General features: G+C 39.0%; 1 protein-coding gene across 25 annotated transcripts in view; it reads right to left on the bottom strand.

The window, feature by feature from the left end:
• CADPS (calcium dependent secretion activator) overlaps positions 1 to 23,511 on the bottom strand; it is a 469,919-nt gene that overhangs the window by 91,803 nt on the left and 354,605 nt on the right. For 4 of the 25 annotated variants that reach the window (XM_045078225.1, XM_045078255.1, XM_045078210.1 and 1 more), the window contains 7 exons: positions 22,839 to 22,907; positions 21,949 to 21,966; positions 10,361 to 10,467; positions 9,330 to 9,338; positions 5,134 to 5,154; positions 3,787 to 3,943; positions 2,858 to 2,999 (listed from right to left, as the gene is read on the bottom strand). In XM_045078225.1, coding sequence (XP_044934160.1) covers positions 2,858 to 2,999; positions 3,787 to 3,943; positions 5,134 to 5,154; positions 9,330 to 9,338; positions 10,361 to 10,467; positions 21,949 to 21,966; positions 22,839 to 22,907 — 523 coding nt within the window. The remainder of the gene's footprint in view (positions 1 to 2,857; positions 3,000 to 3,786; positions 3,944 to 5,133; positions 5,155 to 9,329; positions 9,339 to 10,360; positions 10,468 to 21,948; positions 21,967 to 22,838; positions 22,908 to 23,511) is intronic. The other 21 variants (XM_045078278.1, XM_045078251.1, XM_045078268.1 and 18 more) reach the window with 12 other exon arrangements.

Raw genomic sequence — 23,511 nt, 5'->3', positions numbered from 1 at the left:
GCATTTCTCACTTTACCTATAATCAAGTGCCTGTAGTCACAACTTTTGAAAAATGGAAGAACAGAAGTATTTGAGTATAACAATTATTTGACGGAAAGGCTATATATGCATGTGTGTGTATGGGTGTATGCATGTGTATACGTGTGTGTATGTGTTTATGTATGTGTGTGTATGTACTGGAGGAATATATTTTAGAGTACAGAAAGTTGAGCAAACTAAATCTATTTACCTAAGTCAGCTTATTATTTTTGGGTAAGCATAATAAAAAAATTATAAAAAGATCATCTTTGACTTGGGAAAAAATCCAAAAAGGAAAATGAATCTCTGCTTCTTCACTAGCGGTCAGATAAAAGCTTGTACTTTCTCTTCACCTGGTAGGAAGTATAGGGAGACTCATTCTTTCTAGCCCATAAAAGCACATCCCCAAGCTCTTTTCACCCTTCATTTTGTGCTGGCCATTCTGTTAATCTGTCATAGCATCCACATTCTGTTTACAAATCAGCTAATAAAATGTGTGTGCTTTCAAAGTACTGTAATTTAATTTACGTTTTAGCTGGCACTTTCAAATACCTCTACATACTCTAAAAGGCACATACTATTTACCATGAATTGAACAGACCATAATCACAGTCACTAATCAATAGCACAGGTTGGGACAGCAAATAACTACTTAGAGGAAAAAAAAAACCACATCTACATAAAACATTCCAGGTTATTATTCACAACTATTAATCCTTCACGAATTTTCAGGTCTTTAAGTTACTGGTCCAAAAGTTCAAATTTCATTTTTTTTAATCATTAAAAAAATCCCCAACAAACCTTCCTTGATAACACTTTGAATTGTGAAGATAATTTTTACTCTACCTTTATGTCTGATAATATCAAGAATATTTAATACTTCAAGAGGAATAGCAGTTACTTGCTTGAAGCATTTAATAGATTATAAAATGACATTGGTGATACTATCACAGAGCTTCATGACAATTCTCAGACACCAAGTAGGGACACTTTAAAAAATCAGTTTTATGGATGAGAAAACAGTTCCTAGAGTTTTGAAGCCTTGCCTTCTACCTGGTGAGTGTTGGGCAACACCCTAACTCTAGGGCCCTTTAGGAAATAGTGAAAGGTACCAATCCTTTGCTTCCAGTGGTTGGTAGTACCAGTATCTACCTTTCAACCCAAGTAAGTAAAAGCTATTTCAAGACCATTACTATTTTGAAAATGTGAATAGTACTCATTTGAGCCTTTTCCTTTTCTCAGATGTTCTCTACAGCACATCTGTCTTGAATATAATGAGCATTAAAAAAAAAAATACAGTCGCTTGTTCATGCTTTGTCATTAAGGCACCCAGTTTAAATTCTCATGAGTTCAAAGTCAGCAGGGCCATATTAAGAGATGGTATAAACTTGAGAATAACCAGCTAAAATTTAGGTTTCTTGGTACTTGCAAATGAAGAGCAATTGCCTATTAACTAGCTCTCAGTAGGGTAAGCCAAGAAACTTCTCCTGCGGCTTAGGAGTGGAAGTGGCGGGGTTGTGGCTGAGAAAGCTATTTTGCACTGATTTATCAGTTAGAGTCATGCAGTAGAATATTAGAGGAAGAATCTACATCCAGAAAACTGCTTAGAGATAAAGTACAGGTCAAGTCTTGTAAACTGACGAAAAGAGTTTTCAATATTTGTTCTGGAGTGTCTCAAAGTGTGCTGTACATACCCCCCACCCACATACCCATTTTGCTCCATACTGGTTGCTACTTCCCAAAGATGTAAAGGACTAGAAAGAACAAAACGCTTTTCTCATATAAAAGAAAAAAAAGGAGTCTAATGGGGCAAAACTAATATCGAGCTTTATTGGAGCTTTTCAAACCATACCAGAAAATTCTCTCCACCTAGGGACCTTCTATGTCTCTAGAAACAGGAGCCTGAGACTGACCCTCTGGCAGCCCCGAGTCATAGCCCTCCCCCTTGCTGGGCAATGGAGGTGGCACGGAATCTACCAGACATTTCAAAAAGATCAAACATTTGCTAAGCAATTATGGAAACTGCTGATTTCATACCCTACAGGATTTCCTGTCATTGGTCGTACAAGACAGATACTCCCCTGGGGAAAAAAAAAAGTAGTTAAATACATTTAGGAAGCTCCAGGTGAAGCAGAGTTAAATAAGCACCTATATGACTATGTTCTCAAAGTTTTCAAATACGCTGTTGTGCTTCATGGTTCTCCAGGAGATATGTGGGGTGGATGAGCGGGGTATATAGAGTTTTCTAAGCATATCTGGCCATAGACTTCTTTTCTCGAGGTATGTCTCAAAGGCCTAGACTAGAAAACAGCAAGTTATAGCTCAAAAGATAGCCTCCTGTTTTGGAACAGAGTCATACTTGCCCGTTTGCTTTTTGTCTGTTTTTGGTTTTTCACTACAATGATAGAGCTGAGTAGCTGTGACAGAGATTGTGTAGTTGAAAAAGCTAAACATTCACTATCCGGCCTTTTATAGAAAAAGTTTACGGGCCCCTTACCTAGACTCCTATGGAACATGCTGTGGGAAAGATTAATTCCTAAAGATATCACCACTGGAGGAAGATACACAGTACAAACATCACAACCAAGTTTATATCCCTTATTTCCTATTTATCTTGTGCAATAAAACAAATATTTCATTTCATAAAACATTTCTCAACCTCCTCCCACCTCCCCGCTTTGGTCAAGGACGGTATGAGCATCACAGTTGGAAACATATATAGTGTTTCCTCTCTGCTCTTGCTAACAATAAAAACTGTAAGACACCATTAATCCATTTCTGTATGACTCTGCAGCCATTTGCACCCAAACTCCGATGGTATCAAAAAAGGTTTCCTTACTTGACTGGTTCCCATGACTCCCGCTCAAAGCCCCTGTGAATGGATTGTGCAATTGAGGACTCCATCAAATCCACATATCTAACCACAAGTGGGGCAAACAGGTCTTGCAGGTGTTTGTGAAATTTTCCATTGCACAAATTATCTAGAACAGATAAGCACAAGCTTGGTAAGAACCCACACTTGCTTTACTAGCATACAATGTACATACAGAAAGGATTGTCTTCTATAGTAAATATATTGCTTCTTGGGGATGCGAGAAAAGGAGGGGAGTAAAAGTACAAGAAAAGCACCAAGATTTGTGATTAGATCCATGTGGAAGAAAAATGGAATTAAAAAATATTCTACCCATTTGTTCATTCTTCTAAAAAGGAAAAACAACCATGTTCCTTTAAAAAAACCAGTAAAAACAATAATTGACAACTGTTTTTTAGGTTTTCCTTGTATCTGCTCTGCTTCCTCCCGTTACATTAGCAGAAAGAAAGAACATTCTGTACCCTTGCCCTCCTTCATCCCTCTTCTTGGAAGGAAGGTCTATTTTATGGCTATGTGTTGTTGTAAGATACTGAAGCGCTTGGGGCGATATTTAGCTAGAAATTGTTTTTCATCTAGAAAACATCTTTCAATAAAAATTTCAAAATGTGAAGAGGTTAAGTTAATTAGCTTGTTCAAAAGCAAATAAAACACACCAGCAGGAGTACCACTTATCACACTGCTCTTGGGTTCTCCTGCCTAGTTAAGAGAGGGCTTTGGTGCAACAGGACATTTGTTGGAAGAAAGAGAAGGGCCATCAGCTGTTAAGTTTGGTTTTTGTAAAGCAATAGGACAACTATGAAGAGGTTTCACCAGTCTGTGGTCTGACTGGGCCAAAGACATTTTAGCCATCTGTTTATCTGCTTGACTTAGGAAAGTCAACCAAAGATAATACATACAGTCGGTACGGAGAAAATCATTCAGCAGTTGAAACAGTGGAAAACTATCCCACGTGTCTGGGGGCTGCACCTCCAACGCTGCATCCATGTCCACTGCAAACAGTGACAGGAACGTCTCTGCATGCTCCACCATCAAGTCTGACCACCACGCGAAGGCCTTTGAGATTTGGCAGAGAAACAACAGACAGAGAGATGATGAGCTTCTCTCTCCAACCTAAGACATGAAGTCAAGCCCTCACTGGTCAAGATTATTTGTGCATCAGCAGGGTTTGGTAATTTTATTGTAAAAAGAACAGCATTTTTGATACAATGGGGCCTCTCAGCGTCCCAAGGCCATGCTTTTCATCATTCCAGGCCTGCCTCACAAAGTCTTTATTCGGACCTGCTGGTCGAGGATGCAGCTGTGGAAAGGACAGACATGGAACTTCTGTTCAATTTACAATAATCCAGTAAGTTTGGACTCATGCTCTTTGTCACTGTTGTTGGCTAGCTCTTGCTATAAGGTATTTGAATTAGGGAGTTTCTTCACTGTGTTTATGGGTTTTCTGCTGGTCTAACTTGAAAATTTGCAGTTAGGGTTTACTTATATCTACATATCTGGGCTTCATTATCTGTGGTCTCATACAAGCTCAGCAACTCTTATTTCTCTATGCATTGGTCATGTTACTCCTATTTTATACCAGGTCACCAAACATTTGATTCAAAATCTCTTTAGTGGGGAGCCTCTGGTTTTGCATACTGTCTGTAGGAAAGATCAGGTGTAAGCTAGGAAACACTAAGATTAGGACTTACTTTTCTGAGGGTTGGACACATATGTATATTGAAAACCAAAAAATATCAGTGAAGTAACTCATTTTCATGCACGTGGGTCCTTGGAAATCATTGTGCAGGGTCTCAGGGGCAACATTCACATCGAACTGGGCCAGATGTGAATGCCATTCGAAGGCATGCATGCATGGTGACTAATCATTTCTGGCAGGGAGCATGCAGAATGAGTGGCGGTGTCAACAGGCCCTTTTTTTTTTTTTTTTTTTTTTTACTGATTTCAAAGAGAGCAGAGAAACAAAAACAAATTGCCAGCCCCTTCTTGTCCCCCACCTCCCCACCCAAAGCCGTAAAGTATTTACATTGGAAACACTTTCCGGAGCATTCACCAAAAAAAAAAAAAGATGGGAAGGCGTTTGGAAACATGAAAGATGATTATGGAGATAATTCCATAAATGAAAGAGTTTGTTCAATGGCCAAGCTCTTGTGATATTTATTAGTTGTTTGGGGATATTCTAACAGCCACTAGGAGGCAGAGTAGGGGTCCACCTCTCTTCTTTCATGAAATTTCATTTTACTTACTTCTCCTTTATCAACATGTGGCTGGTTTGCAAATTAAATGGAAAAAATCAAGTCATGGACCATTCTGCAAGGTCAGCTTGGCTGGAAATAGACACCTGCTGTTTCCATTTTAATTTACACTAAAACCTCACTGATTCAGAGAATGAGAGAAGAGAGGTGCTCATCTGTCAGCAAGAAAGCCTAAATTATGGGGTTTTCTAAAAGGAGGTATCATTTTACTGCTTTCAAATGCAGTCTGTAATCGGGCACCAAAGTAAAAGGTATTTGCTGGTTACCATACCAATGTATCATAAATGTAGAAGCTTTTAAAAACTTCTAATAATTGTAGACAAATTGACCTATAAAGTGAAGTCAAAGAGAAGTTTTCACTTCAGAGGTCCTGGGATGAAACTTATGAGAGATCCTTTAGAATTTCCAGAGAAAGTTGAGATCACGTCAAACATTCTACTTAAGAAAAGTCGCAACAGCTGCATCTGCCGTTGAATTGTCAAAGGCATTTGTGTCTGAATCGATGAGGTTTTATTGCAGTTTTACTACCTCAGCATAAGAGCCCTGGGGTTTGGGCCTGGCTCCACTGACTACCTGACTAAATCCGGCAGAGGAAGAAATCCTCCAGCCCACTCCCAGCGTTCTCCCAGCCATCTGTCTTTTAGGCAGAGACCTTCTAAATATTCGAACTTGCTGGAGTCCCACCCCCAACCCTGTATGGAGTGATGAATCTCATCAGTCCTAATGCAGGATATTTGCAAAGTTCACAAAGGCACACCAAATGTTGGCTGGAACTCATTCATTAGTTCTTTGATTAGCTTTATATCTTCAGGGTGAGTCCAAGTAACAGTTACTGGGGAGACTGATTTGCCTTCCCAGACATGAATCTGCTCTAGGATGACAGGAAAAAACAAAACACAGAACAAAAAAACCAATTCTAAATGTCTGAAATTAAAAATGTCTTAGCCCAACCTCATATACGGTTCTTACCAAGTTGATTTAAAAGTTGCAAACCAGAGACATTAAGAAACACCCACTTCTATCTATTGAGAACTTGGTCCTTCACTGGAATTTAATAAAATTGAGAAGTTATCTATAGTTGTTGCATTAATAGTCATGTAGATAGGCAGCCCTACAAAGAAAAATGACTACTGCAATGTGAATTATCAGTTGGAAGTCTGGCACAGAAACTTAGGATTCTAGGATGAAGATAATTTAAATATAGTAGTTGTAGGAGAAATGAAGACCAAATCTATTTCTGTACACCCAAGGTCATTCCTCCAGAACTTCATCATCAAACCTGACTCTCTGAGAAGGAGAAAAACATTCTGGGAATGGTAAACCCAACCCAACCCAACCCAAACCAAACCAAACCAAACCAAACCAAACCAAAAAGCCACTATCATAATTTTAATCAAAGGAGCAGAATCTGTGTGACTGGGTGGACAAGGCAAGCTTTCAAATGAAAACAAAACAAAACCAAAAAACCATCCAGACCCAACAACTACATTTATTTTATGCTTGCTCACACAGGTGAATGCTGTTTTTGTTACCTGAGTTAACTCAAAGTTTGTGAGCATCTAAAGTCTTTGGAAATCTTTTCTAAAGACAACAGGGAGGTTTACTTTGGCTTCTAATTACTTACCTGGTGCATTTCATTATTTAAAGGAAAAGATGTATGCTTTAGGAATACAGTCCACCACACAGAACACATTGTATATTCTGTACACAAACTACATGTATATATGTACCCCTTTGTATACCACAATACATATATACATATACATACGTATACATAGAGAGAGAGATTGGAAAGGTGGAGCAATGGTACACGAAGGCATAATTCCTGTGTGTGTGCGTGCATGTGTGAATAACTTAGGCTCTGAGAGCAGAACTGAGCTGAAATTACGAGGTAAATAAGGCAGCTGCTACTGTATTGTGCCTGGGTGTATGTGTGATGCATTTCTAGCTGATAAGCATGTTTTTTCTTAGGGCATTTAATTACCTTGTATTGGAATTAAAAATGGTTCTAAGGATTATTGTTTTCTTGGTGGGTGAGGCCAATCTTCTTGTCACTTTCATTTGTGTGGTACCACCAAACAGCACAGATCTATAGCCAAGATTCATGCTCAGGATTTAGCAATTTTCTAGAGTTTATTGAGCACTCCGAATATACAGTGAGCACTGGTCAGTGGAAAAAAACCTTCATACTTCATTCTTTGGGCAGCAAACCTCATTTTAAATGTACCAGAGCAAATTCTACCTCTTTGTTGTAGAGGTAGTTGTAGCACAGGGGGTGTTGACCCAGCTATACCTAGAAATCAGTTGGGCAGCTTTTAAAAATTACTAATAGCGGCCCCTCCCCATGAGATTCTGATTAAGGGAGCGGGGGTGAGACCATGGCATCAGCCATTTTCAAGAGCTTCCCAGGTGATTGCAAAGACCACTCTACCTTGAAATGAGCCCATTCTTTCACCATATGCTGTCTGTGCCACTCACTTGGTACTTTTCACATAGATTTTGCCCTTTTCATGATCACATATTCATATATTTTGTTTTCTTAGCAATTTGTCCCTAATAAGAAAGACAACAGCCAAGCTTTGTTGGGAACTTACTATATGCCAGGCATAACTCCAGATACTTTACTTAATGTGGCCTTCCATCCCAACGATGACCATCTGAGGTAGATTCCATTGTTATCTCCCATTTACAGGATTAGACCGGTTAACTCACCAGATTGAGATCACAGAGCAATGAGGAGGTAAAGCCGGAATTCGAACTGGGGCATCTCTGGCATGGAACCTGAGCTCTTGGCCACTCTGCCCTGTATTGTTTGAAGGCCAAGACCACCTTATGACTCCTTGTCCTTCCAAAAAGCACTGAAGTAGTAGCCTCAGTGTACAGTAGATAGGTAGCTTTTGACTGATGAATGAAATTTTTGTGATTGGGTGAAATTACTCATTCAGTAAATAATCTTGTACATTTATCTAAAACCAAATTGAGTCTCCAAATTCCAATGTATGCTGAAGCTTTCAGTTGTAACTCCCAAGTTAGTAAATGAAAACAGAATTGAATTTATTTCTACTCTATTTATTTACCCTGAATGGCTTTTGGATGTGTAAGATTAAAATATTTTTATGATGATGGTTATCAGGGCAGCTTAAGATGATGATTAGCACTTACTGAAAGATGGGCTTTTTGGAAAAGAAAAGAAAAATGTCTTCTTTGGCTTATCAACTTCCCTTTGGTACCTCTTTTGAATAATTTGGGAAAACATCCATCTTTCCTTAGCCTGTAGCAGCCTCAGAGAATAACGGGATTACAAATTAAGCATGTCTGTCATTTTTCTTCTTTTACTTAAAAGCAGAGCAGCACTGCTGTAACCAGGGAAAACGATCCTCTTCTCAGCCGTGTCTGCAGAAATGTGTAGATTTGGTTTGACATCGTGGGAAAAGCCTCAACATCCCGATCAGGGGAAGGCCTCTGGAGATGGTCTGGTGGACACCCAGAAGGAACATACTTACCATCCCTTAAACCTCAAGGGCCCCCAATCTGAAGAGGACATCCTATAGGATGGAGTCGAAAAAAATTCTAGCCCAACTTAATTTTGTATGTTTGGAGGCGTGTCCATGTTCGGAGGGTGTTGATTTGGGTCCTCTTCTCCTTCCTGGCTGTGCACTGCTGGGTGCTTTGGAGATAGTTACACTCACCTCAAGGGGTCTTCACCCAATTCTTAAGAGGGTTTTGTGGGAAAATATGATTCTTTGGCACTCTCTCTATATATAAATACTGTATATATGATTCACATACAGACAGTTGTAGAGGAAGATTAGTATCACTCTGGCCAGCTACTGGTTACTACAGTCGGTACTCATCTGCTGTGAGAAAGGGAAGTACAGACGGACATAGGAAACTAAGACAGGCTAAGGACAGAATCCAGGCAGGTGGGAGGCGTGTGTTGGGATGTAACTGCAGTTGTTGTTAGGTATATCGATCGCTTCATGCACGCACAAGAGAACCCCCACATTTACCCTGCCGTGGAGGGCCACCATTTCACAAGCAGTCCACTGGAAGTTGCTGTTACATTCCTTGGGTCAGTGTTAGAAAGCAGGAGCACCCAGGAAAAGTCCCAGTAGAAGACATGGTACTGGAAGGGCATGCACAGACTATGACAGCAGGTGGCTGGTTCATTCGGTTTAGTCACATACCTCTTTTCCCTGCCACGATCAGCCGTGATTGAGTGGAACAGTAGAAAAACAGGGAGGAAATTTAAATATGCAATCAGGCATTAGTCGGGACGATTGGATTTATGGTGTATTATATATTATTTAACTATACTGTTAATTTTCATTTATCATGGGAATGATCATTTTAAGTGCTTGAGAACTTGCTTTTATGGAATGCCTTGTTTCCCCTTTTGCTGTAGTATTAACTGGAGAGGAAGAGTGACAATTAGTGCAGTCTTCAAAAAGGTTATTTTAAGAGCAATGATTTTAAATCTCAGTTTTGAGACAAGAACTGATAAAACAGTTTGACAATAATGGAATCTTGGAATTTTTTTTTTAAGGGTTGTGTTGTTTAAGTCCTTATAGGTTTGGCATTTAGTTAGCTTTGAAATCCTTTAGTTTACAATGATTATCAAATGATCATTTTGACCGTGGTTCATAAGAAAAAAAAAAAGAAAAAGTAAGCTGTATCTATTAAGATGTATGTTAGCAATTCGACAGGTTGAACAACACAGAATAATTTGCTGCCTTCACTGCATTTAGCAACCTAGGTCATCTGAGATTAACAAATGAAGACACTAGTGCAAGCAGAGAGTAAGTTACAGAGATAAATTCAAAAACACGGCCTGTGATCCACACACCAAATAAAATAAATAGAAACAACAGGGTCGCAACAATGACAACCACAGAAGACCAAAAGTATTTTGTGTATTCTGGACAATAACCATATGCTGCTTGAATAAATTGTCTTTAAAATATACTCACCTCTTTTGCTTGTTGCTAGAAACATCTGAAACCTTAAGCTGAAATGGACAACACGCAACCACTTTTTGCTTGTTTTACCCAACCTTCCAAAAGCTTCTCCTTTCCTTCTTCCCCTTTCCTCCTCTTTGCAAGGCCAGTTAAAAGAAAATGCGTGTTAAGCCATCTTGTTCGTGTCACTGATAGGATCAGTTCTGCACTTCCCATCTAAGGGACACCCAAAGAGACATTTTCCCGCCATGCCTGCTCACCTCTGCGTGGTGCTCCTCATTCTGTTGGAGAACCTCAATGACTAGTTCAGCAAGGCGGATTGTGTCTTCGAGCTTTTTGGCAGGAGTGATTAACCGGCCTACATTTTCTGTAGTACAAGAATTTATGTTAAAATTCAGCGAACACTTCAGGCTAGTCTTGTGGCCATTAGAACTAGTGGATAAGAAATGTCAAATAGTCACCGATTTCTTTTTTAAAGTTTCATGCAAATGTTAAGTGCCACGTAATTAGTAGTGAGCAAACCATAAAGCCATTTTGTTATTATCACCATCGTCATTAGAATACATATGAAGAAAAAGCAGTGCTCCAGCTTCAAATTTGCATGGTAAGCTATCTTAAGTTTATGACAGCCCATTTCAAATTTAGTGACATTTTGTACACACGTTCTTTAAAGACAGCATAAACATACTATCTCAGATCGCTCTCTAGACTGCTGTGACCTTTGTTTCCTGCATTTGTGTCTGAACATTCAATACTACAGCATTGTTTTTCATTACAGGTCTGCACGTTTAACAGGTATGGGAATGTTCACTTTGAACAAACAGAATCAAAGGTCTGGTTGTTTTAAGTTGCCCAGGGAGGAGACCGAAAGTTAAGGGACATTCCTGGGCCATTAGGTAGAAGGCAGCACAGAACCATTAAAAGGGTGTTGGGGGTAGATTACTGGACGAACTGGTGGTAGTATGTGCCACCTGTTGGTACAACTGAAATTTTATCAGGTGGGTGGCAACAATGTGCTTGGAACTGTTTCTTTGTTTTTAGTTTTTATAGTATTGAAAGCCTTGTGTTTTTATGTGACTCAAGAACAAATTGGACCCTGGCTGATGTTGAGTTTTTTGTAGAGCTCAACTCATGGGTATTTGATAAGTTCATTATGCTACCAAAAATTAAGAACTTTTCTCCTGGGGGGAAAACAGTAATATCTAAAATATAAAGGTTTTCGGCCAATGAAATTGCTTGAATTTAACCAGTCTGCACTCACAGGGGGTCTTTTATTTCATGCTGAAACCTTCAAACCCTGAAGCCTCAGAGTCCTATAGAACACAAAGAGTATAAGAGCAATAACGACCCATTAGTGTGAGTACCTAGGCAGGTATATATGTGCATAGAAAGACTGCCAAAACTTATTTTTATCTTTTCATCTAAAGCAGATATATTTAGGCTTCAGGTTTTTCTAGCTAAGGGATATTATTCAATACCTCACAGGAAGGTTTTGTTGTTGTTTGCATTGTTGTCTTGGGGTGGATGGGGTTTAAACAAAATCTTGGGTGATTGCTAATTTACAAAAGAAATTTAAGAGAGTTGTAGAATTTTCCTTCATACATTTCTTAGGTAGGGGACGAACATGTCAAATGATCAGTAATCTGGGTTTAATTATGAAAAACAAATTGTGTGAAGCACTGTGCAAAAAGAGCCAATAGAAACTAAGAATGGTAGATAGGATTGGGTATGATTGTCAAGGTACTTAAAGTTTTAGTCCAACAAGGTCCAATGACTGGTGTGAAAGTGGCTTTCTGGATTTAGGCCAATGGATTGCACCATTGTCTCTACTGGGCACAGGTGGAAATGTGGCTGGATATGGCTAGGGCATGAAGTGGGGGAGCAGTGGGGAACATAAATATACAGATCAGGTGGAGAATATCCAACACTCAAAAGAAGGAAATGTGCAGAGTTTAGGGTTGGTTGGCTCATTGTCTGGTCCAGAGTAATAAATACATGGGGAGAGAATGAGTGACAAGATTGACTTTTATGCTTTGGGGGCACCTAGCCCATGTATAAGTTCATAAATGGGCTATCATAATTTTATCAGTAGACTTTCAGGCATTTCTACAAACATACTGTGTATATATGTTTGAGTAATATGTGTAGAATGAGGTATTTGCATTTTGATAGTAAATATGCATAAGCTACTATTTTTTATTAGTTGGTATTCACATTTACACATCAATTTGCAAATTCCTCATCCTATGCTTATTACCCATTCGACACATACACCCACATACACACGTCACACACTTACATACATTTTCTATTAACCAGACAAGCCTGCACATTAATACAAATCTGCCGGAAATCCCACTTGGGGCACATCTTTGAAATCTCTAGCTTTAAGAATAAAGAACATTGTCCTTTGGGTGGAACACTCACCACATCTAGGGGAATTATAGGTATACATGACATATGATATAGACACGAAATAATTCCCACCAATATTTTTATGTATTTTCATTTAAGGACTGAATGATTTTTGTGTTTGGAGAAATCCAAGATGCTTAAACTAGGACCACCTGAAGATTTGTTTTAATATGCAGTACTCTTAGATTGACTACAATATATATTGATAGATACACATAAGTGTATATGTGCAGGCAGCCCTTCTAAGTGTGTGCACATGTACACAGATATGTGTATGACTGATGTATATATACAAACAGTATGTTTAATAAAAACTTTTGCAATTTTACTTTAACACGCAACCATTAAAATAAGCAGGTTAAGGATCCTTTAATCTAGGATGCTTGATCTTCCAATTAACCCATGTAAGAGTCTTTCATTTACTTTTAATTAGCTGCAATACCATTATCTATAGATCAAGCCACTTTATTGAGATACGACACTATTTTCTTCTTCATTTGCATATCTAACTGACTAGCTAAGTGGCAAAAATGGCACTAAAAACAACTTTTCTAAGATGTTGTCTTTAAAGAAAATATCGTGTAAAATCCTCTAGCACATCCTCCCTCCCCCCTATCAGAGGTCAAGGAGAAATTTGTGCTTAGACATGATTTTTTTTTTTGTCACTTCTGCTGTCTTGAAATGGATTGCAACGTTCCTATCACCCAATCTTGTACTAGCTGGAGCACTGAAGAAAGGGAACTAAAACTACCATATACTTAGTAAACATTTCATACAACAGAATTGAAGCTCATAACATATAAAAAAAATCATCATGCAAAATGTTATGCAACAACAATGTTATTTTGTGCTGACATTGAGATTTGAAAATGTTGCATATGTCAGACATAGCTAGACAAAAAAATGTGGACATTTGGAAATAAATGCTCTCTTTCGACTGTCTTAAAACCTACAGTGTCAAACTTGAGAGCCTGAGCCTCAGCTTAATATTCCAAACCGAAACAAAATTTCAAGAAGAAAAATAAACAGAAAAGCAAACTAAGCTAGGAAGCTGCTGAATAAAGTAATGGTAGAAGTTTACAGTACTTGGTTTTGGCCTAGGCATGCCTTTGAGCCTCTGATATAACATGCTGGTCTGCTTTTGGGCGGGTGGAGGAGGCCCAGGAGGTGGCGGGGGAGCTGCTCAGGAAGGTGAGGAGAGACAGTAAAAAAGGAAAGAGACAATGTGACTTTCACAAAGGTGACAAGGAAGATGATGAAGTCTGAAAAGAACAACCAAACAAGCAACAATGATGAAACACAGATGGAGAGCTGCTGATTTCTTGGAGTCACTGCAATATTACAGAGGTACGACATTGTGACAAGGGACAGGACTCTTACCAGCATCACCCGTACCGCCCTACCCGTACACTCATAGGCTGAATACGAACACGGGATACCTCTATCCAGATGGGTATACATGAATGATGGTAGCAGGATCATTGACAGAAAGAAGATACACTTTTGTCAATGAAGAACGCCTCTATGTGAATAGCTCCTTCCTCCTTCCAATGAGCAGACTTGATGGAACTGGCTTCTCACTCTCAATATGCTACTTAACTTTCTTATGTAACGTTCCACCTTCTCCTTAAACCCCTCTGTGCTTCAGGCTCCTCAGCTATGAAGTGAGATATTAGTATCTTTCTTTACGTACCTTGTGGGGCTGATAATAAGAGCAAATAAAACAATGCGTGGACAGAGCTCTGTAAAAAACCTAAGGTGCCTACAAACATTTACTATTCTTCCCAACACTGTGAGAAGGCAGGAATTAATTGCTTTACAAAAGCAGATGAAGGGCCATTATTAGTTCAAGTGAGCTAGGGAATATTCTTGCTCCCTTTGTGGAATTTCAACATGTCAAAATCTGTCATTTTGGGGGAAAATGTGTGGTATCTGATTGTTTCCAGCTCATTTAATTATTTTCAATTTGGAATTCTCATGGCTTTTATATTGTGGGTTGAATCATATATAAAAACTTGCCAGCTTATCAAATATGTTACTTGCTATTCCAAATGTTAGAATACTGTAATCAGCACTTGACCCATCTGTCATGTGGTTTACGATATCAGCACAGCAAACATCCTATAACAATAGTCTCTCCTTCAATACAGACACAGAGCACTATAAGCTTCTAGAGTTCTCTCTCTTTAATGAGTGTCTCATTAACCTTAGACCTGCTCCTTTTTAAGAGTTCCTCATTTATAAAGCAATCTGTATGGTGAGGGGGGACACACTACATTGCCAAGTTTGCTTCTTGGTTTGCTTGAATTTCAACTGGGAAAATGAATCTTACTGCAGGCTTATAGGAAATGGAATTCTAGCAACATTAATAAAAATATGAGAAATAAGGCTAAATATAATACTCTGGTGAAACCATCTATTGGAAGCAAAAGTTGATGAAGTCTTTTGCTTGTGGATGGGACCCCCTCAGTGTTTTGAATGCAAGACTTAAAAAAAAAAAATTACTGGTCTCCTCTTATTTAGATCTTTTGTTCGGAAAAAAACGGTGCCTAAGCAGAATTGCAAAAAATCAGTGTGGAATTAAAGCTATTTAAGGGAAGGCAACTACTGATGCTTTCTTTATGAAAAAGTACTCCATATTCTAATCTGTTTGTTAAAATCTGGTTTTCCACCTACAGCTGTACTGAAAGTTAGGTACATCTCTGGTAACTCATCCTCATGGCTCTTTCAATGTTACCTGAGCATGCCATTTTCATGGTGACTTCTTATTCATTCTCACCCAGAGAGCTGAGCCTGTGTAGAGAAACACTTGTCCTGGTAGTTTATAAAACAATGATGTGTCCCCGGGCTGATCCAGAACCACCCCCCATCCCCCACGAGGCAGCCAATACATATTTCAGCTCAGTGGGTCTTGATAAAAATTCGTAAAGGGATTCCCTCCTGCCAACTGCCTGTCCAGAATTCTGACAGTGAGGTTTGCCACCATAGAAAAACAAGCTCCCTATTTTTTTTTTCTTCACAGAGCAAAACAAAAACATCATACCTTGGTTTCCAACTTCATTTACCCAATTACCATTGCTCATGTTTACACAATTAAATCTGCTTGGCTTCCAGAGAGAGAGTTAAATGTGACTGCAGAAAAACAAAAAGAGAATTCCTCTACATGCTCAGCTAAGCCAAGGAAGAGAAGCATCCAGGAGCGAGAGACACTCCAATTAGCCCTTAAATAACCTGACCATCTCTGCTTCCAACAAGGGAATTGCCAGTCCCTGAAATATCATGAGAGATGGATATGGTTGATGGAAAACCCACTTACTACCAAGTTCCAACCTACTGATGTGTTACTGAAGATACCAGTATTAGTATTATGCTATCACTGGAAATAATTAGCCTGTAGCAATTTGCTACTATTTAGGAGTGGGTGGGTGGGTGGGGACAAGAGCTAGAGTAGGAAGAGAAAGCTAAGTAGATTGCCACGTCCCCCTTTCCAGAGTACACCGCCTCTCTAAAATCATGTCTCCATGGACTGCACATTTGCTGTAAGGTAACACTGCAGCATAATTTCTTCAGTGAGGTTAACTATTATGTACATTTGATGCCTTGCATCTTCATCACTCCCTTTCAGAAGATTTCATCCCTATCACAGCAAAGCATATGGTAATAAAGATGTGGATGAATCAATGGATCGATTTCTCCACTCTTCATATAGCTATTTTTGTCTCTTCCCTATAAGGACATGGGCAGCATGGTCTATCCATTCTATCTCCAAAATGTCTCTTCATTTTGTCTTTCACTGTATTAGGTCATGTGCCCACACTCTTGCCGATGGCATAGACATGCAATTCATCTTGCCATCTCCACCTCAACTGTTGCTAAAGACTGCCAGGCAGCTTTTAGTCCCTTTCTTCCTCTGAAGTTCATTGCCTATGCACAGCCAGAGTGACCTTGTAAAGCACATATCTGAGCCTGTCATACCCCTGCTCAGAAGCCCTTACGAGATCCCTTCATAACAAGAGCTATACCTTCATATGCGATAGCAAGAGAGTGCCTTTATAACAAAGGTCCACCTCCTCTGTTGATACCTCTACATGAGCATATATGACCCTTAAAAATAGCCAATTATATTCAATGTCAGTCTCTCGCTATGCCCAATGAATTTTGTATTTCTAGGGCTAAAGCGGTTCCTGGTCCAGAGTCAGTCCTCAAATACTTGTGGAAGGAAATCCTCAGTGAATCTACCCAGTGCAGTGCTTTCCTGGAAAAACAAATGGCTCTGTAGTTGCATCATGCGTATAGCTATACAATAACGTTATCAGTTACCAACAGACCCTGGTTACTTAACAAATATACTAAACTCAATCACCAAATAGTAAACATTGTAACTTAAACTTCCAAACCAGAGAACAACTTTGGGTGTCTTGATGCAATTAAAAATGGCTTAAGGTCATTTAAAATATTTTTATTTCAGTTACATTATATCAACAAGGAAAAAATAATACTATTATGTTTCTTCTCCAGTTTGGTATCTCTAGACCCCAAATCAGTCTCTGAAGATTGAACTGTTGCACCTAAGAAAAATGAGCTTCCCCAGGAGAATTGCTTCTCTACTCATGTGGTTTTGGTGGGAATGTCAAGGAATTTCATCCACAAATACAAGGACAGTCATATGAGCCAAGCCAGGCCAATCACAGCACTGCAATCGATCATGGGTAACATGATTGGCTCAGGGATTAACATGTGACTCAAGCTGGGCCAATGAGGCCCTTCTCTGGAACATTATACAATTGCCTGGAAAGAAAAATTCTTTTTCCTCTAGGGTCATCTGCTAGGACAAAACCACGTTGCTCCCAACTCCCCTATCACGACTCCCAGTCACATTAAAGAAGTCTGTCAGCAGTTGGAGAGATCAAAATACACTAAAATTCTTTATCCTCGAGTCAGTTCCTCCATGCATTTCCTAGTTACCTGGGGCGGGGCAGTGCGGGGGGAGGGATACAGAAATTCCCTTTTCTTGCTTAAGATTTTTGAGTTTTTTATTATTTCTTTTTTTTTGCCACTCGCTATAGCAAGAATCCTACTTTATTTTATTTTTTATTATTTTTAAAAAGATTTTATTTATTTATTTGACAGAGAAATCACAAGTAGGCAGAGAGGCAGGCAGAGAGAGAGTAGGGGAAGCAGGCTCCCCACTGAGCACAGAGCCTGATGCGGGGCTCGAACCCAGGACCCTGGGATCATGACCTGAGCCAAAGGCAGAGGGTTCAACCCACTGAACCATCCAGGTGCCCTAGCAAGAATCCTACTTTAATTATTAAATATCCATGGAGTCCCAAACTAAGCTTTTATGTATATGGCCACAAGCTTTTTGGGGCAGGATCTTGGGGGCATCTGAAAGGATGGTCAATAGAGGCAAACACTTCAACAAGGACAGGAATACCCCTGACAGTTCCTCCTGGGGAGCCAGCCCTCGACTTCGAGGACATCTCCTCTTGGGAATATTTCAAAGACCCTAGCTTAGGCAAAATCTTGCAGTACCTTACATTTCCCTTTACCATAGTCAGCAGAATGTAATTATTTGTTTTACACTTGTGTCTCTACCTTATCATAAGCTCCCAGGTAGGGACAATGGCTGCTTTTGCTTATTGCTCTGGGAACTTACTGGGTATTTAACAAATATATGTAGAGCTATATTGCAATGTTTTATTTTGAAGTTTATGATAAAAGGACAAATCAACATCCCCCTAGATCTCACTGATATCCCAACTGCAATCCCTGGATCAGTAGCTTCGGCACCATGTGGGAGCTTGTTAGAAATGCAGATTTCCAGGTCCCAACAAAGACCTACTAGATCAGAATCTATGTTTTTTAATAAGATCCTCAGGGATCTGTATGAACATTGAAGTTTGAAAAGCATTGTTTATATTCTGTTTCTGAAATAAAATAGCATGTCCACACTACACATTTGGATTTAGAAGTTTATTTCTAAATAAAATAAATAATAACAGCTAATATATATATAATGAGTATTTACTATGTGCCAGGTAGTGTGCTAAAATCTTTATTTGGAATATGTGTTTAGATCTTTCCAGCAGCCCTTTGGGGGAGGAACCATCATCAGCCTCTTCTACAGAAAATAAAAATGAGGTTTTTAAAGAAGTTTAAAAAAAACTCGTCAGACTCCAAATAGTTATTTAAATTTTTGGTGTAACAATTCCTGAGTGCTGAGGCTGGTTCTGAAGTAGTATTTTCTTGGAGCTGTACATAAAGGATGTTAACATGTGAATATTGGACATCATCAGCAGTCATACTGAAAACTCATACCAGTTAATGGATTGCAGGTGGGGCCATTATCTTGTGGCTGAAAGATAAGGTAGGGCATGGGGTGGGGGATCCTGAGTATGTGCAGGACCTTGGACCTATGGGAAGTTTCACCAGAGATAGGAAAGGTATGAAGTGTCGACTACAGAATCTGCTTGGCAGTCCTCTGGATGCTTTTGACCTGTTCTAACAAGTTTCTATCAATTGTAGGAAAAAAACAAGTCCTCAGTTTTTTGGCAATCTTAGAGAATCTCAACTGCTAAGAAACTTCCCCATGAAAGGATTTTGACAATGACCTGGTTCCAGAAAAAACTGCTCTGGGTTTTGTTTTTTTTTTTTTTTTTGTGGCCTTCCTGGATCAAAAGTTGTAGATATTTTGGAACTTAGTCACTGAATGAATGGGTATTGTCCCAGTTGGAAAGGCTGCACAGTGGAAAGAAACAGAAAGGGTTGTTGTTTGTATTTAGAAAGATCTGCGTTCAAGTCCTTCTTGAGAAAGTCACTTATTCTCTCTGAATTTGTAAAAGGGGCAATAATAAAGCCTTATTCACAGGAGTAAGATAAGATTAATTAGATCCTCCATGTAAAGTCTTTAGTATAGTGCCTGGGCCCATAGTTGGGGTGTCTGTCTGTCTATCCATCTATTTAATCATATAAATCCTTGGCATATTTGAAGGAAAAATTGTTTTATTTCAAGTTCCAGTAGAATCCTTATGATGCTCAGAAAATTATGCAAGTATTTAGCCAAGAATTGAGGCAAAACAGCAATAGCAGTATAGACTTTCTTAGAGCTTACTGGGTTCAGAATGTGTGACAGTTTAAATGAAATGTATTTAAAATGATAGAATTCATTTGCAGGAGTCACAGCTTTTCTTTCATAGAGTAGCAGCCTTTTACATTTTTTTTTTAAAGACACTGTAATTAAACAGAACATTTAATTTCTAATAATGCCACCAAACAGAAATGAGTATTTACTATGTGCCAGGTAGTGTGCTAAAAAGCATAAGTCCACCAAAATGCCATATGCAGAGTCCCATAGCTTCTTGAAGCACAGCCTGACTAAAGAACTCTGCAGCTGTCCACCCCAATCTACACAGGTGACTCCAGCTTTGCCCTGCCCCCTCCATCGGCTGGCTTTGCATACCCATCTGCATGTTTGTGCTTTGTTCCTCCTAAGGAAATTGAAGAGGGAGGGAGAGGGTAAGAAAAAATATTTAGAGGTCAGAAAAGAAACAATTATGATGCTGCTGTGCCTAGAAGAGATCCGGGACATACCAAGTTTCAAAACCATCTCTGCTTTGACCTTAACCTTTTAGGTCTAGTTTTACTCTTTCTGCTACCCAGTCCTTTCTGTCCATCATGGTTTAGATAGTGTAATTTTTCTGGAGTGCAAATTACCAAGCTACTCCCTTCCTTAAAAAGCCTTCACCTTTGGAAGTGAGAACTGTTTTTCCCTTGAAAAATTCTTATGCATGGTAACATTGGCATAGATTCCAGGCTAAGAACCTCTGGCCCACGAGATACAGTCTGAACCCTATTATTAAGGCATATATGAGATCTTGCCTCCTGCATACATTGCCATCATCAGCACCCATTACTGCCAGCACTGCACCTTGTCTTGCAATCATACCGAATTACAGAGTCTTTAAGAATGTGGCCTCTGTCTGGGCTCAGATTCTGGCTCTACCACTTAGTCTTCTAGGAGTGTGTTAATTAACCTGTGCTTCAGATGGCTCATCTCTAAAATAGGAATAAAGGAATAATAGTAGTGTCTACCTCATAAGGGGTTTTGAGGATTAAATGAATTAATATATTTAAAGTACTTATAGTCATACCTGGCACATAATACACATTGGATAAGAATTAGCTATTTTTTAAAAGAATTAGCTATACAGTTTTATGCATTTGCACATAATCTATCTAGGATGTCTTTCCACTTTCCAATCTCAGCTCCCTTTCACTGATTTGATTTATCTTTCAAGATGCATTTGAGCTCTCCACCCTTGTGAAAACTTCTATGGTTTTCTGGTAATGCACTCTTACACATCGCTCTATCAATTGGTGTTACAGTGTACTGAATTTGTAATTTACATTTAGACATCCATTTGCATATATGTTCCATAAGGTTAACAGCTACTTCCCTTTTGTTTATTAGTCCCTGGCTTTCACAACTGTACCTGGCATATGGTAGGCTCCCACTAAGCACTTATCTAATGAATGAAAAAATAAATGAATGAATAGATGGATGGATGGATGGATGGATGAATGAATACTTTCTCTTTCTCAAGAGAAGGGAGAGAAAGGCTCACATGTTTTGAATATAGGTTTGTGAGTCTTCAAATACTTCTTGCTAGCTTGGTGCTTGGCATGTGCACAAACTGCTTTCTGAATTGATCTGAAATGCATTCAACTTTGATTAAATGAAATAAGTTTAATTATCTTTTGAGGATTTTTTTAGGCTTAAAAACAATGATCAAAAGCATGTATTTATTAAAGTTTTAAGTTAAACCTTTCCTCAAAATATGCTCATAAGTTTGGGGACCAAACAAGAAGAAAATTTCCAAAGCCAGAGAATTCTCTAAGATCTTTCCGCTCACGAAACTTCCAGCAACAGCCCGTGCTCAGCCACCCTCTATGTGCAGCCTGTCTCATTACACGATACGCACAAGAACAACATGGACACAACTTCTCTCTGTCTTGGCTAATAAACATTCATCAAAGAACACAAACTTCTCAATAGGGAAGAAAACAGAAAAAAGAAATGAAAAACAAAGAGGAAGAGTAGTTTCGTTCAGTAGCTTTAGTTGTTTTTTTAAGCACATGAGGCCAAATCACTGAATCCTGAACCAAAGATGAAATGAAACTCCATAGCTAACCAGAGTTCTGTTCCTTCAAAGCTTATGCCTTTACAGAAATTCTGCTCTATAGAGGTCAACATCTAATGGGCAAGAGATATAGTTAGACAGCACAAATTAACTCCTTAAGTATCATTGCAACTCCACATCAGTCTTTGGGAGTCCATACGTTAAGGAGCTCTTAAAAACAAAAACAAAAACAGAAACTCAATATAACTCAACAGTCCTGATAGTTTATAATGCATATACAGTTGGTTCACCTGCGTCCTTTTGATTCTCTATTTGAAAGAGAGAGCACAACAAGGAGAGAAGAGAGAGAGAAACAAGAACACATATGCAGGATTAATGAGCAAATGGACCAAAATGCCCCCCACTTATGTGTGATACATGATATTGGAAGGAAAAGGTTGCCCTTGGGTTCCCACCGCCCCGAAGTGTGGGGGCCAGCAAAAATAGGCTCCTTCACAGAGGTGGAAAATGCTGCACAAATAGAAAATTAGTAAAATTAAGTTTAATGTGAAATCAAGCTATGAAACATACACGAACTCTCCAAGTGACAATTAAGTCATATGTTCTAGCCAGAGCTTAGAGAACAAGGACAAGTCAAAATCTCCAGAGAGAACAAGAAAAAGCTTCCCAGCTTGAAAGAGAACAGACAGGAGGCATATAAGTTCTAATTTTTACAGAGAATGGACCACCTTGTGTGATCTTATACCCAAAATAGTTTGACATCTTAAACATGGAAAAGAAAGCATGGTTTTGCCCCAACTGTCCTTTATCTGACACCTAACGCATTGCTCCCGGCCTAGCGGCTACCTTTTGATTGTGTACCAGTGACAAGCACTTTACAAATTGGGGTTACACACAAGCAAAGTAAAAATGCATTCAGGTCACAGACAGAGAAATAACTGAAAAACTTACGGACAAATCTGAGTTCATCACAAACAAATGGCTTAATTGTCTAACCTGTTTTAGGCTGATAAAAAGTGACTGGACTTCTCACACTGGGTTTCACAGACAGAATCAACAGACAAGCCAATGCTAAAAAACTTGAAGCAAGGAGAGTGAGTTGGTTTGGATCTGAATTTTCTTGAAATAATGAAAACAGAAAGAGTGAAGACAGTGTGGCGAGGAGGTGGTAGGTACTCACGAATGGTTAAATCCATCACTTGGGAGGCCAAGCAGAAGACAGGATGCTCATACATTTCTCTCTTTTTCCCTATAAAAGAGGATTTGGGCATGCAAGAGGCTTAGGTCAGAGGTAAAGAGGTTAAAGGTCATAGGTTAGAGGAATACGTTACATTAGCTCAAAGGAAAATAGCCACAGAGTATTTTGGGATAAACACAGGATAAAAGAAAAAGGAGTTTCAAAATTGAAGGTCTACTGGATTAACCATTCAGCATGCCGTGAGTCACGAGAGAGATTGTGACCATGATTTTACACGTCTCTTTAGAATTGTTTGCAAGAGTACAATGACCAAAAACATCATGAGTAAAGGGAAACAGAATTTCATTGATTTAAGGCTCCAAGATACTAAGGATTTCAGACTTTAGTATCTAAGGCTCTTGAGGTATTTCTTCATAAACATAGTCTCCAGCAATATCACTACAACTTCTTTCCAAAATTCTCAGGGGACTAAGCTGTTAGTGCTCACAGAGGGGCTCAAATGTAAAAACATAAGATTTCTTTTCTGAGCATAGGATCGGAACCTTGTAAAAGAAAGTTGTTTGGTAGCAATATCTTCAAAGCTGCAATGTCCCGGCCTACGGTGGACTATGTTCATGAAAGAAAACCTGATACATGCAGCCAGAGGATGTTGGGT

Source organism: Mustela putorius, unplaced genomic scaffold (assembly GCF_011764305.1).
Source record: "Mustela putorius furo isolate JIRA1106 unplaced genomic scaffold, ASM1176430v1.1 tig00000095_pilon_pilon_pilon, whole genome shotgun sequence".
Taxonomy (NCBI): Eukaryota; Metazoa; Chordata; class Mammalia; order Carnivora; family Mustelidae; genus Mustela; species Mustela putorius.
This window is presented reverse-complemented; position numbering and strand designations above follow the sequence as displayed.